The following is a 13,057-nucleotide window of genomic DNA, read 5'->3' on the forward strand; positions in this document are numbered from 1 at the left end:
AACACCAATAAGAACATGCTGATGGGCTAATGTCCATTCCATTTCTGGTCTCATAAAAACCAAAAAGAACAGTTATACAGTCACACTTTCTTCCACTGTGAGTCTACGGGAGTCTTCAGTGTTAATAATGAAGTAGCTACCACAATTTAAAAAATTACTGCATACCTACCATATATACATATTTAAAAGCCATGATTTTTAAGTGAATAAATATAGAAAACACTCACTGACTTTACATTAATGACCAGAGTAATGCCATGTTCCAGTAACATGTCCTGAGCGATACGAGATACTGTTTTCTCAACTAGAACCAATGTGGGTCGAACATCAACTATCCGTTGAACATAATTCTTCAAGAATTCCCTTTCCTAAGTGAGATAAAACAGAAATACAAAACCTGGTACAATCCAAGATTTAGACATACTATAATATCATGATAACCTGGATGTTAACAATCAATTTTTTTTTTTTTTGGTTTTTTCGAGACGGGGTTTCTCTGTATTGTTTTTGGAGGCTGTCCTGGAACTCATTCTGTAGACCAAGCTGGCCTCAAACTCACAGAGTAATCCCTGCCTCTGCCTCCCGAGTGCTGAGATAAAAGGTGTGCACCACCAACACCCGGCCAATAATCAATTTTCAATCTATAATCTTTCATTCACAAATAAATGTGTAACAAATTCAAATACAAAGAATTTTAGTCATAATTCTAAACTATTCATTATACTTAAAAATTTTAGGAAAAGTTTCATCCTCCAACAAATTTTATTTTGAAAGGTTTTCAGTCCCTAATAATTTATAATTTGCTGAAGATGTAGCTCTGTGGGAGAGCACAAATCTGACACATTCGGGGTCTTGTGGCTCAACCCCAGAAACATGTGGAGCATGTGTGTATGTGTTCATTATTTGTGAATTATAAGCACTAAGAACCCAGTTAAAAAAATCTTTGAAATTTTTAAACTAGACTTTCAAGCAACAAAAAGCCTATTCCTACACCTGTCAAAACAAAAGCAGTTTGTAAGTTAATATGGTTATTAATTTTCTTCTCCATCTGTAACCTACAAGCATGTCTTTTCTAGGATTCAGAACTAATAACCCTCAGACAAATGCTACTTCATCTATTTCCTAAATACAGTTTCCTAATATCATATTCTACTTCAAACAAATACATCTCAAGTTCTAAAATACAATGCTTAATATAATACCACCACAATAGCCAGGCATGGTGACACACACCTTTAATCTCAGCACTGGGGAGGCAGAAGCAGGTGATCTCTGAGAGTCTGAGGCAGCAAGGGCTGTTACACAGAGAAACCCTTTCTGGGAAAAAAAAAAAAGAAGGGAAGGAAGGAAGAAGGGAAGGAGGGAGGGAGGAAGGAAGGAAGGAAGGAAGAAAGAAAGGAAGGAAGGAAAGAAGGAAGAAAATAAAAAGAAATTTCACCACAATAAAAGCCTCATTTCAAAGCAAATACATACTGCAAAACAGTCAGAGTTAATATAATACAAATCCGTAAATGTTTCATAAGCTTCTGGTGCCCACACAGGAGACAACTGAAAGTGAGATGTCTGCCACTTCTACTCCACGTGCCCAAAGCATTTCTTAAGCAATCTATACAACCATTCCAAGCCACCTCAGTATATGAGACTTTTACTAAAATAAACAACCCTGTGATGAAGGGCATTTCTTCTATCTTTCTCTGTGTCACTTATAGAAAGTACACATTTCTGCCTACCATGCTGGCATATGCCTTTAATTCTAGAACTCGAGAAAAAAAATGTAACTATCTATGAATGTAAAAGTAGTTTTTTACTAAATATTTCTAGAACTAAGAATAAATGTTTCCATGTATACGACATTTATATTCCTAAAAACACATTATTTTGAATAATCACAAACTAAAATTAGTAACATTATTGTGAAAGGAGAGCTGTGTCAAAATAAAATAAACAAAAACACTAGCAACTTGAAACCTATGCCAACTTCAGATCCACAAGACTAACAAAATTTAATAATTGGTAACTTCTGGGAACATACCAGCTAAGAAGAACTGGGAAACAGGTAAACTAATTGAAGATCCTCACCACTCCCTCCTCCCTTCCAAAACCAATCCCCCAGTCTCATCCCCAGCACTGCAACAGAATACCAGCTGCACCCCCTGCCCCCAAATGCTCGTCAGTGCTTTATCCCAGTCCCCAAGCCCAGCAAGCACCCCCTGCTAACCCAAGTCTCCTCCCAGGGCAACAAGCAGGTTGAAGAAAGACCCACATCTCTCCTACTGCTCCTGAGATCCAATCCCTCATCCCCAGCTCTATAGCAAGAAACATGCTGTGGTCTCTCAACCCCAATAGATCACAAAGATCTTCTCCCTTCTTCCAACTCATCCAAGTATTCCACTCAGCAACATCAGTAGGCATCCCCTGAGAACATACCAGCTGGTCAGGCCAGGAAAATGGGCAACACACAAACATCACACTCTCCAGAATTCCTGAGAGGGAAAAGAAACCAAGGAACAAAGCACACATCCAACAAAGACAAACCCAGACATCAGCACCTAAATCTATAATCAACCCAAATCCAAATGCCTATGACAGCATAAAAACACAATCAATAACAGCCAAGGCAATACAATTCCACTAGAAGCCAGCAACCCTACCACAGCTGAATATCCCAACACAGCTGAAGCACAAGAAAAAGACATTAAAACCAACAATACGAAGATGACAGACATCCTCAAAGAAGAAATGAATAAGTCCCTTTAAAAAAATCCAGCACAACACAAACAACTCTGTGGACTACTGAAAGAGAAAGAGGAACACCAACCCAGCCACAAAACCTGACCTACAATCTGTCCTACCTGCAAAATATGCTAGGGCAATGGTGGCACCATACTTGTGGGAGTAGCCTACCAATGTCTGATTTGACTTAAGGCCCACTCCACAAGACAGAACCCATGCCTGACATTGCTTGGTTACCAAGAACCAGTGACTAGATAGTCCAGAGACCAAGGATAAAATCAAACACTATTGGTCTTTAAAAAAAAATAAAATGACTCCTAATGATACTCTGCTATACTCTTAGATCAGTGTCTTATCCAGTCATTGCAGAGGCTCCTCTGTCAGTCAATGAGAACAGATATAGAGACCCACAGTCAGATACTACATGGAGAGTGATTCTAAATAGGATGTCTCTATCAATTCCCTTTCCGCAGAGCTCAGAGAATCCCATAGAAGAAAGATGTAAGAGCCAAAGGGGATGGAGGACAGCAGGATTAGAAGGCCCTCTGAATCAACTAAGCAAGGCACATATGAGCGCACAGAGACTGAAGTAGCAAGCACAGGGCCTACATGAATCTGCATCAGGTCCTTCTATGTATTTATTATAGCAATTAGCTTAGTATTTTTTATGGAATACCTGCCTGTGAGAACAAATAGGTATGACTCTTGTGCCTGCTCTTGAATCTCTTTTCCTCCTGGGTTGCCATGTCCAATTTCTGTATGACAGTTTTATTATATTTTATTTTGTCATGTTTGGTTGCTATCTCTTAGAAGCCTGTTCCTTTCTTTTTTTAAGATTCATTTATTTATTATGTATACAGTATTCTGTCTGCATGTATGTCCACAGGCCAGAAGAAGGCACCAGATCTCATTACAGATGGTTGTGAGCCACCATGTGGCTGTTGGGAATTGAACTCAGGACCTCTAGAAGAGTAGTCAGTGCTCTTAACCTCTGAGCCATCTCACCAGCCCAGCCTGTTGCTTTCTTATGAGAGACAGAAAGGGAGTGGATCTGGAAGGAGGTAGAGAGGAACTGGGAGGAGTAGAGGGATTATAATCAGGATATATTGTATGAGAAAATAATTCATTTCCAATAAAATGAAAAAAAATTGGTGCCTTAACAGAGACCTTAGACACCCCAGAGAGATAATGCAGCCTGGCTGGAGATTGCCTTGGAGAAAATTTTAAATTCTATCCTTATATCCACAGATAAGTGCAGCTACTAGCCCTCAAAGAAGCCCTCTTTACAGCAAAAGGCGGCTATTACAGAAAACCATAACTGGATACAATACAGAGATCAACAGTTCATGGTGAACCCACCCGAACATCTACATCACAGCTCTTACATCCATGCCTCAGGGAACACTGCAGAAGAGTGAGCAGAATGACTCTAAGAGGCAGAGTACCAGGAAGTCTGCTGTGAAATGGACTCTCCTAAAATTGGTTGCATAAACAATACCAGAACAATGACAATATCAATGGACATGTTAACGTAAAGTAGAAAATTTCATGAGGTTACACCCCTAGGCAGTCAAGAACTATAGGCAACTAATAACTATTAGAAGGAGAATTAGCATTTCTCAGGGATGAGAGCCCCCACTGGTTGTTCAAGGAGAAAAGATCAGCCAAGAAATCATATACACATCAATAACAAAAAAAAACTACGTATATTGTATTTATGTATATATATATAGAGAGATACATATTATATATATTATATACAGATCATTATTGTTACATATGTGCATATGAATGTATGTATGTGGCAAAAGTAAGCCACTGGCAAACAAGTGCCCTTGTCTCAAATACTGGCAATATGCTGTCCTAATTGGACAAGCAGGACACAAAAAAGAGAATGACTGCCAATCCTTGTCAAGACAAGGTGAGACAGACCTTCAAAAGTTCTACTTCATAGAAATGTCTGTCGAATATTCTAGGCCTGTAGGCTGAAGATGGATACCCAACATTCCAGAGGAACCATCGATGACTGTCCAGACAGCCAGCTGTTTCTGTCATTTCTCATATTTTTTTGAAAGTAATTGATTGAATTTCCTGTTTATTCAGTTAATATTATTTCCTTCTCAGGTCTCTGAGGGAGTTGAAGACTAGATAGTCATAATTATAATTTTCCTTGTTTACCATATGCAGAAAAGAAACTCATTAAGGAGGTGTAAAGTGTATAAAGTTGAGAGATATCAAAAGATAGTTTTGGATGGTAATGCAAGTTAGGATAGGAAATGAATTAGGTATAAGATTTTGGACTCACCAAGATCGGATAGATAATGGAGTATTTTCTCTCAATTTGTCAAATGCAAATGGATTAGACATTGCTGATGTGTTTATTACATATATATTTATATATACTTATTGTATATATTATACATAGTTTTTCTTAGATTAGTTTTAGCCTTTTTTATTTTAGACAAAAAAGGAGAAATGTAGTGGCATTTTGTTTGTGATCTAACAAATAAGGCTTGCCTAAAGATCAGAGTGCAGAGCTAAGCACTAGTTAGTCACAGAGGTCAGGCAACAGTGGCATACACCTTTAATCCCAGCAATTAGGAGACAGAGGCAGATGGATCTCTGTGAGTTCAAGGCCACCCTGGGTTACACAAGATTGAATCTGTCTAAAAAGAAACAGAGGTTACACAAAAGTGATCCCCAGCACTTGGGATCACATGCCTTTAATCCCAGCACTAGGGAGGTGGAGACAGGAATGATATGGATGAGCACAGAGAGCAATATAAGGAGGAAGGAGACAGGAGCTCAATGGGGTTCAAGAGAGGGTAGCTGGGAGGGGCTAGAGGGAGGAAAGGGAAGGGAAGAATAATGTGTGTATTTCTATTTCAATTAAAAACATATTCTTTAATGCACAAAAAGAACTTCAGGAATACAGGCAGGGATGGTGCTCTGGGCAGTAGAGCTCCTAGGAGCAAACCTTGGCTAGGGGTGGGCACACCTTTCTGTAATGAGTTTGATAAACATTTCCTCAGACAAAGTTGGAAAGACTTGTGCCTGAGTAGCAGGTGAGCTGAGGTCATTCTCCTTTCCAGATGAGGAAGATAACGTATGACTGCTATCCTGGTGCCCTTCACTTAAAAAAAAGAAACCAACATAACCCCCATCTCGAGTTATTTTCTATTTGCAACTACATATAAGCTATTTTTATTCTAGAAATAGGTGTTAGTGAAAGTCTATTTTATAAATGGGAGGTTCCATTACAGACCTAATAAGTTAGAGAAACTGTCCCAGTAAAGTAATGGCCAAAGCATGGAAGAGTAATCAACTCAAACTTGAATTTTCACTTTTTGTTCCCTACAGTCTCAGACATGTGCTCCTTCAACACTCTGAATCTTTTGAAACAAGTGAAGAAGATTTGCATGAGCTACTTCCTGATGTGTAGCACAAACCTGCCATGTACATCAACTTTTGAAATGTAACAAGTTTTTTGAAATTAAGAGATGGCAAGTAGCACAGAAAGCATCCATCCCATCAAATGATTTCTTCCAGAAATTCTTACCTGAAGCACAATAGGATCGATGCAAGTAAACTTAGTTTCTTCTCTATAGAGATACTCAATGGAACACTTCAAGAGAAGGATTTTGGGATTTTTAATACAAGAATTCATCTAAAAAGAAAAAGCTTGTTGAAGGTTTGCACTTTATAAACTTTTAATCATAATTTTAAATTCATATTGCTCATAATTCCTACTAATTAGCACTATCAAATTCTAATTTATTACTTTTGGGTTATTTACTTTAATTTTCTCAAAGCCAGTTCTTTGAAAACAACTTTTTCTTATCTATTCCTCTATACTCTTATGTTTACTATATACTATATACTAAAGCATATACTATTATGTTTTCATGTTTTAATTTTTCATGCTGTAAGAAGAAATAACATGCCCTAGGTGGTGATGGGTATTATATGTACACTATTTCACACACTATAGATCAGCAATGTTGAAAGTATATTTTAGTCTTTCTAAACTTCAAAAGTAGAAAAGGAAGAAAAAAATTAATGGCACTTCAACATTCTTCTAATAGAATATATTCCCCAACAATCTTAAATTGGCCAGCTGAGCTAGATAATGTGAAATTAAAAGAGAAAACACTAAATTATTTTCAAAAGCAGAAATTCTTGCCAACACTCCAATCATGCAAAAGAAGCCACATGCAAAATAGCCTGGGTCCTGCCACCAAGCTGTCAGTTTGACCAAACTCACACAGCCCAAACTGGCAAACTATCCTCATTCTAAGGATAGTAACTAGCTAAAGAAATATATTCAGGCTCTAAAATTAAAGACTGCTTTTACATATGATCAGTGAGGTAAACCAATAATTCATGGACATATTTCTACCTCTCCTACATGATTTTCTTCCAACTCCAAAAAAGACATAACAGTCTTAGTCTTTTGGTTTTTTTGCCCGGGAGACAGGTTTCTCTGTAGACCAGGGTAGCTTCGAACTCACAGAGATCTGCCTGCCTCTGCCTCTCTAGTGCTGGGATTAAAGGCGTGGGCCACCACCACCCAACTAACACACTTACTCTTAATTCAATACACGTCACTCACTTATTTTGGTTTGACATTCTGTCTTAAAAGGGTAATATATTGATTTATAAGATTGTATATGTATGTCAAGAGGTGGTGGCACATGACTTTAATGCCAACACTTGCGAGGCAGAGGCAGGCGGATCTCTGTGAATTCAAGAACAGCCTGGTCTACAGAGACAGTTCCAGGACAGCTAGGATTGTTACACAGAGAAACTCTGTCTCAAAAAACAAAAAAAAAAAAACAAAAAAAAACATTACATATGTAAACACCCAGTGATTCTGGACCATGCCTAAGAAATAATTTTGAATACCAACCAGCATTATTTATAATTTATCATTAACAATTTTCTTTTTTCTTTTTTTTTTTTTTTTTTTTTTTTTTTTTGGTTTTTCGAGACAGGGTTTCTCTGTATTGTTTTGGAGGCTGTCCTGGAACTCACTCTGTAGACCAGGCTGGCCTCAAACTCACAGAGATCCGCCTGCCTCTGCCTCCCGAGCGCTGGGATTAAAGGCGTGCGCCACCAACTCCCGGCTCATTAACAATTTTCTAAAGGCTAAATGTCTTAAAGTCAGCCCTCCATACCCATAATTTCCATATCCTGGATTTGACCTATTGCAGATAGAAAATACCTGCAAGACTGATTAGGAGAGGCTGACTGTGTGTCCCAAGCATGCACAAAGTATCTTTTTCTATCATTATAATTTATGAGGGCCTAAATACTGTAAAATAGCAACTATTTATACAACATTTATATTATAGTAACCACATTAAGTCATGTAGAGATGATTAAAAGTCTATAGGAAAGTACTTAATAGCTTATATGCAAATGCTAAACCATCTCACATAAAGAACTTGAGTACCCTAGATGTCAGCATTCCCTTGAGACCCTGGAACCAATAACCTGCAACACCTCAGAGACAACTGTATTAGTCTATACTTAGAAAAGAATAAAAACTGGACTAAAGTTCAACCATCTACTATCTCAGACTAGAATGGCTGTCTCAACTTTTCCAGGGGTAAAATCAATGTCTCCTGTGATGAGGCCAAGGTATTCCTAGTTTAAAAAGTCTCCTTAATGATGGTGAAGTAAAACAAGGTCTGAGAATGCTGCTATAGTTTCTCAAAATGTAAAGACCAGGGTGCTGAAGAGATGGCTCAGCAGTTAAGAGCACTTAGTGTACAATTCCCAGCACCCATAGCAGCTCACAAACATCTGCAACTCCAGTTCCAGGGGATCCAATGCCCTCTTCTGACCTCCATGGGCACCAGGCACACACATAGTATACAGACATACATGCATGTAAAACACACACAGAAAATAAATCGGTAAAAATGTATTTTAATGTGATGACCAAGAGATGACACTGAAAATCTGTGTGCCCACTTTCAATGCAATACTATCCTCTGCCTCACTTATCCACCCTTTCCTACTCCCTTAACCCTACTAAGTGAGAAAGTTTAAGTATAGGGGTCCACATACTTAGTGAAGAGCCCAGAAAAATCTTTTTTGTTTTTTTAAATTTTGTTTTGTTTTTATTTAAATTAGAAACAATCTTAGTCTATGTATCAATCCCAGTTCCCTCTCCCTCCCATCTCCCCATGCCCCCCACTGACCCACCATCCCATTCCCCATCCACTCCCCAGGGAGAATGAGGTCTTCCATGGGGGATCATCAAAGTTTGTCACATCATTTGGGGCAGGACTGAGGTCTTCCCCTTGTGTATCTAGGCTGAGAGAGTACCCTCCATGGGGGAATAGGGTACCAAAGTCCATCCGTGCACTAGGAATAATTGCCAGAGACCCCATAGACTTCCCAGACCTCCTAACTGTCACCCACATTCAGGGAGCCTGATTCGGTCTTATGCTGGTTCCCCAGCTGTCTGGCTGGGGTCTGTGAGCTCCCACTTGCTCAGATCAGCTATTTCTGTGGGTTTTCCCATCATGGTCTTGACCCCTTTGCTCACCACTCCTCCCTTTCTACGACTGGACTCCAGGAGTTCGGCTCAGTGCTTAAGTTATAGAGCCCAGAAAATCTTGACACACACTGTACTTTGAGAATCAAAAGCCCTTAGAAGCTCAAAACCTTTGGTGGGACACACAGACATTGCCTGCTTCCTTTAGTATTGTCTGACATTGCAACATTTTACACTTTTGAATCTAGAGATTCCCAAACATTCAGTATCTAACCTAACCTTTCTTTGTGCTAGTGCTCAAAAAATGTCTTGGAGCTGAAGGTAGAGATATAATGTGTGAGAAGCATATAAAAGCAATAATGATAGCTCTGTAAGTAGACCAGTTATAGAAAACAAAACCATTTGAAGGAATGCAGTCTTTCAGAAAAACTCTCCCTGGATGGTCTAGAAACCTGACTTCCCATCTTCTTTCTTCTGCCTTGTGAATTCCCATATTCAACTTCCAACTCATCATCAGCTCTGGAAGATCTTCCTGGAACCTCCAAACTTTCACCTCTACGAAACACATGGCTAGGTACCTTTCAACATTTCCTTTTCTTCCATAATTAAGAAATCCCAACTTATGAGCTTAGCACATAGCCATAGCCTGGTGAATTTCACTGTTGAACTGAAACTTGTTACCTTTTTATGAGCAATGTTCTTGGTACAAACAAAGCCATTGACAACCACAGAATCAAATTTCTTTCCACCTGGAATCTAATAAAAGAAGAAAAAAAATAAAAACCAATGATGTATCCCCAGACTTCATCAGGTGACTATTATTTATTATGTCTTCACATCTTTGAACTGTTAACAAAACTAATATAATAAAGGCAGAAAGGTCCAGAATATAGTTTTTATGTCATCTCATGATTATCTCACCATGACTCTTTGTTTTTCTGCCCTCTACTCTCTAACATCATATATGCTACTCTAAAATATGCACTGACTGAATAAGCTGGAGTTCTTGGCACTATTTTTAACATTAAATATTACAAGTAAAACATATATTCAGAACTTAGTATTATCTAAATAACATAACTACCCACTGCTTTTCCTCATGACAGTGACAGTAGTCTATGAAAACAGACTTTCTCATAAATGACTTTCCAAGAAGCAGAATTAAAAAAGGAAGAAACTATATTTATTTTTGTCTTCACCACACACATAACTCACTCTTTCCATGCACCTCTCACCTCATGAGTGGCTACCAAGACCTCTACTTGTTAACAGAGCAGACAGCCTAACGGCAAGGGCTTCTTTCAGACACCAATAAGAGATAAATGACTATAAGACCTGCCCCATCAGTTTCCAGCATCAGCAAACATTAGCAGAACTCACCTTCTTGATGTGAACAAACTGGCGGATATCCATGTCATCATCCTGGTGCTTGACGTCAGGTCGGACTGTCTGAACAACCTGGCAGACTAGTGACACAATGATGTCCCTCCAAGATGATGACAATGACTCGTTATGAAGCAACTGCTGAAGTAGTGCCATCATGTGGTTATGATTAGCTGAACTACAAAATGTTACAAAAACCAATTTGCACAGATAGTACTAAAGATACAAGAAGCACTCTACAAAGAAATAAACGTTCCAATTATGGCTCACGGGTAAGATCTTCCATGTCACTTTTACTCTTTCAATATATCTTCACTATAATGCCTCTGCACATAAATGAAATCTGTGAATACCTTCAAACTAACAAATCACTTCTAACCACTAAATTAAAATTCTAACACATAAATTAAAATGGAGACAATCAGCTTGGGACTCTGCTTTATGAGACACTTCATCAGAAGTCAGAATACACTTTCTATTAGTATTTTCCACTTGATCAGGAAGATGAATTATGCATATGCCCAAGTCACTGGAAAATAAAAATGTAGTGCCTTACAGCAGTCTTTCCATGGCTTGCTTCTCCTCATTCTCCTCCCTTAAGAGCTCCAGGTTGTTATGATGCCAGCCCAAAGGTGTGAAAGGCAGCTCTTTGGATTTTTCCTCTACTCGCCGATTAAATAAGGATTCTAAACACAAAACAATAAATTAGTACTACATTGTTATGTTTTACACCATCAATTCATACACTTAGAAAATAAAAGTGTCTTAAGTTGGCAGATATAAATTATTATTACTAATGGCAAAGGCCTGTAACCAACACACAATTAAAATACGTACTAAATATGCACTCATACATACATCAATACACTAAAATGCAGAAACAGGGCTTGAGGCATAGCACTTCTCTAGAATGTGCAAGACTCTGCATGGTGGGGGGAACCCAGAAACAACTGTCACCAGCCAAAATCAGAGCACAGTTATGAAAAGCAACTTGACTTAAGGAACAAAGACTCTCAGCCAAGAGTATCAACATCAATTCTGAAAGACAAACAGAATAGTATTTTTGTATCCTGTTTGTTTTAAAGAGTTAATAAGCATGCAGATTTTGCACATAAAATCATAAACTGAAAACCACATTCAACTGAAATCAAAATGGTGACAATGACATAGAGTCACATGCACACTGCATTCTCAAGAGAAACTCTCATGGACTTCCCCAGCCCATCACTGCTTAGGGACCAGGTGGGGCAGTAAATCTACACAGCCCCAGATGACAGTATAGTCTCTTGACACAATCCTCCACTGCATTTTACAATAGGCTTTAAAACAAAACTTTATCAAAGTAGACTAAAAAAAAAACCTTAAATTATATTAAATAAAAGTAATTTACATAAGATTTTGAAGTCTTTAAATTTTTATAAAGGGTGAAATGATTAGGTGTGGTGGTGCACACCTTTAATCCTAGAACTCAGGCAACAAAGGACAGATCTCTATAAACTTGAGGCCAGCCTGGTCTACATTGCTTTGGGAGCTGGGAAGATGGTCCTTATGTTAAGAGCATTTGCTCTCTTCCAGAAGACTGGAGTTCAGTTCCCAACATCCACATTAGGCAGCTCACAACCATCTGCAACTCCATCTCCAGGTGATCCAGCACCTCAGGTTCCTGCAGGTGCCTGCACTCACATGCACATAAACACATGTAGACACACATTCTTGTACATGACTTTAAAAAATAAAAATAGTAATTCCTAAAAGAGAAAATGGATTGCAAAAAGTTAAAAAATAATGTTTTACAAAACATGTGCTCATTAAATAATCATATGACTGAACAAATGGAAAGAAAGGAAATTCTAATACCTTCTCTTTTAAAGCAAACCAACTTCTATAAAGCTTGTATACATGAGGCACAAGACTGGCACTTTTCAATTACATGAACAACCAGTCTAGAAACTTCTAGTTGAACCAGATGTTAGGAGATGAGTTTAGATAGACTGTCAAGCCAGATCAGCTGCCACTGGGCCTCCCTTGTCCCAACTTAGCCCACCTCTGCCCTTTTCTAAAACCCCAAGAACTAAGATCACCAGAGAAGGCTCCTTTTCTCCCTTTGTCTTTTCTCCATGGGAGTTTAAGTAAACATAGGAGAGGTTTGTTTTATTTTGTTTTTTATTTTTTAAACAATCTTATTCTATATATCAATCCCAGTTCTCTCTCCTTCCCATCCTCCTGCCCCCCACTCTACCCCGATCCACTCAGAGAAGGTGAAGCTTCCCATGGGGAGTAATCAGGGTCTGTCACATCCCTTAAGGCAGGACCAAGGCCCTCCCTCCAGTGTCTAGGCTGGGCAAGGTATCTGTGATAAGAGAGGTTTATATTCATTTACTCTTTTTTAGTCCCAGTGAAACTGATTAGATTCAGTGCTTTATTCTCCTTGCT

The 13,057-nt window shown here is 38.5% G+C and overlaps 1 protein-coding gene across 9 annotated transcripts in view; it reads right to left on the minus strand.

Moving 5' to 3' along the window:
• Positions 1 to 13,057, minus strand: part of Pikfyve (phosphoinositide kinase, FYVE-type zinc finger containing) — a 101,985-nt gene that overhangs the window by 35,800 nt on the left and 53,128 nt on the right. For 8 of the 9 annotated variants that reach the window (XR_005879914.1, XR_001196519.3, XM_005070554.4 and 5 more), the window contains 5 exons: positions 11,181 to 11,310; positions 10,622 to 10,802; positions 9,923 to 9,997; positions 6,293 to 6,400; positions 228 to 368 (listed from right to left, as the gene is read on the minus strand). Coding sequence is in view for 7 of the 9 variants with exons in the window: in XM_005070554.4 (XP_005070611.1) it covers positions 228 to 368; positions 6,293 to 6,400; positions 9,923 to 9,997; positions 10,622 to 10,802; positions 11,181 to 11,310 (635 nt within the window). In the remaining 2 variants the exon portion in view is untranslated. The remainder of the gene's footprint in view (positions 1 to 227; positions 369 to 6,292; positions 6,401 to 9,922; positions 9,998 to 10,621; positions 10,803 to 11,180; positions 11,311 to 13,057) is intronic. The other variant, XM_021227413.2, reaches the window with a different exon arrangement.

This window comes from Mesocricetus auratus, unplaced genomic scaffold (assembly GCF_017639785.1).
Source record: "Mesocricetus auratus isolate SY011 unplaced genomic scaffold, BCM_Maur_2.0 Super-Scaffold_100010, whole genome shotgun sequence".
Taxonomy (NCBI): domain Eukaryota; kingdom Metazoa; phylum Chordata; class Mammalia; order Rodentia; family Cricetidae; genus Mesocricetus; species Mesocricetus auratus.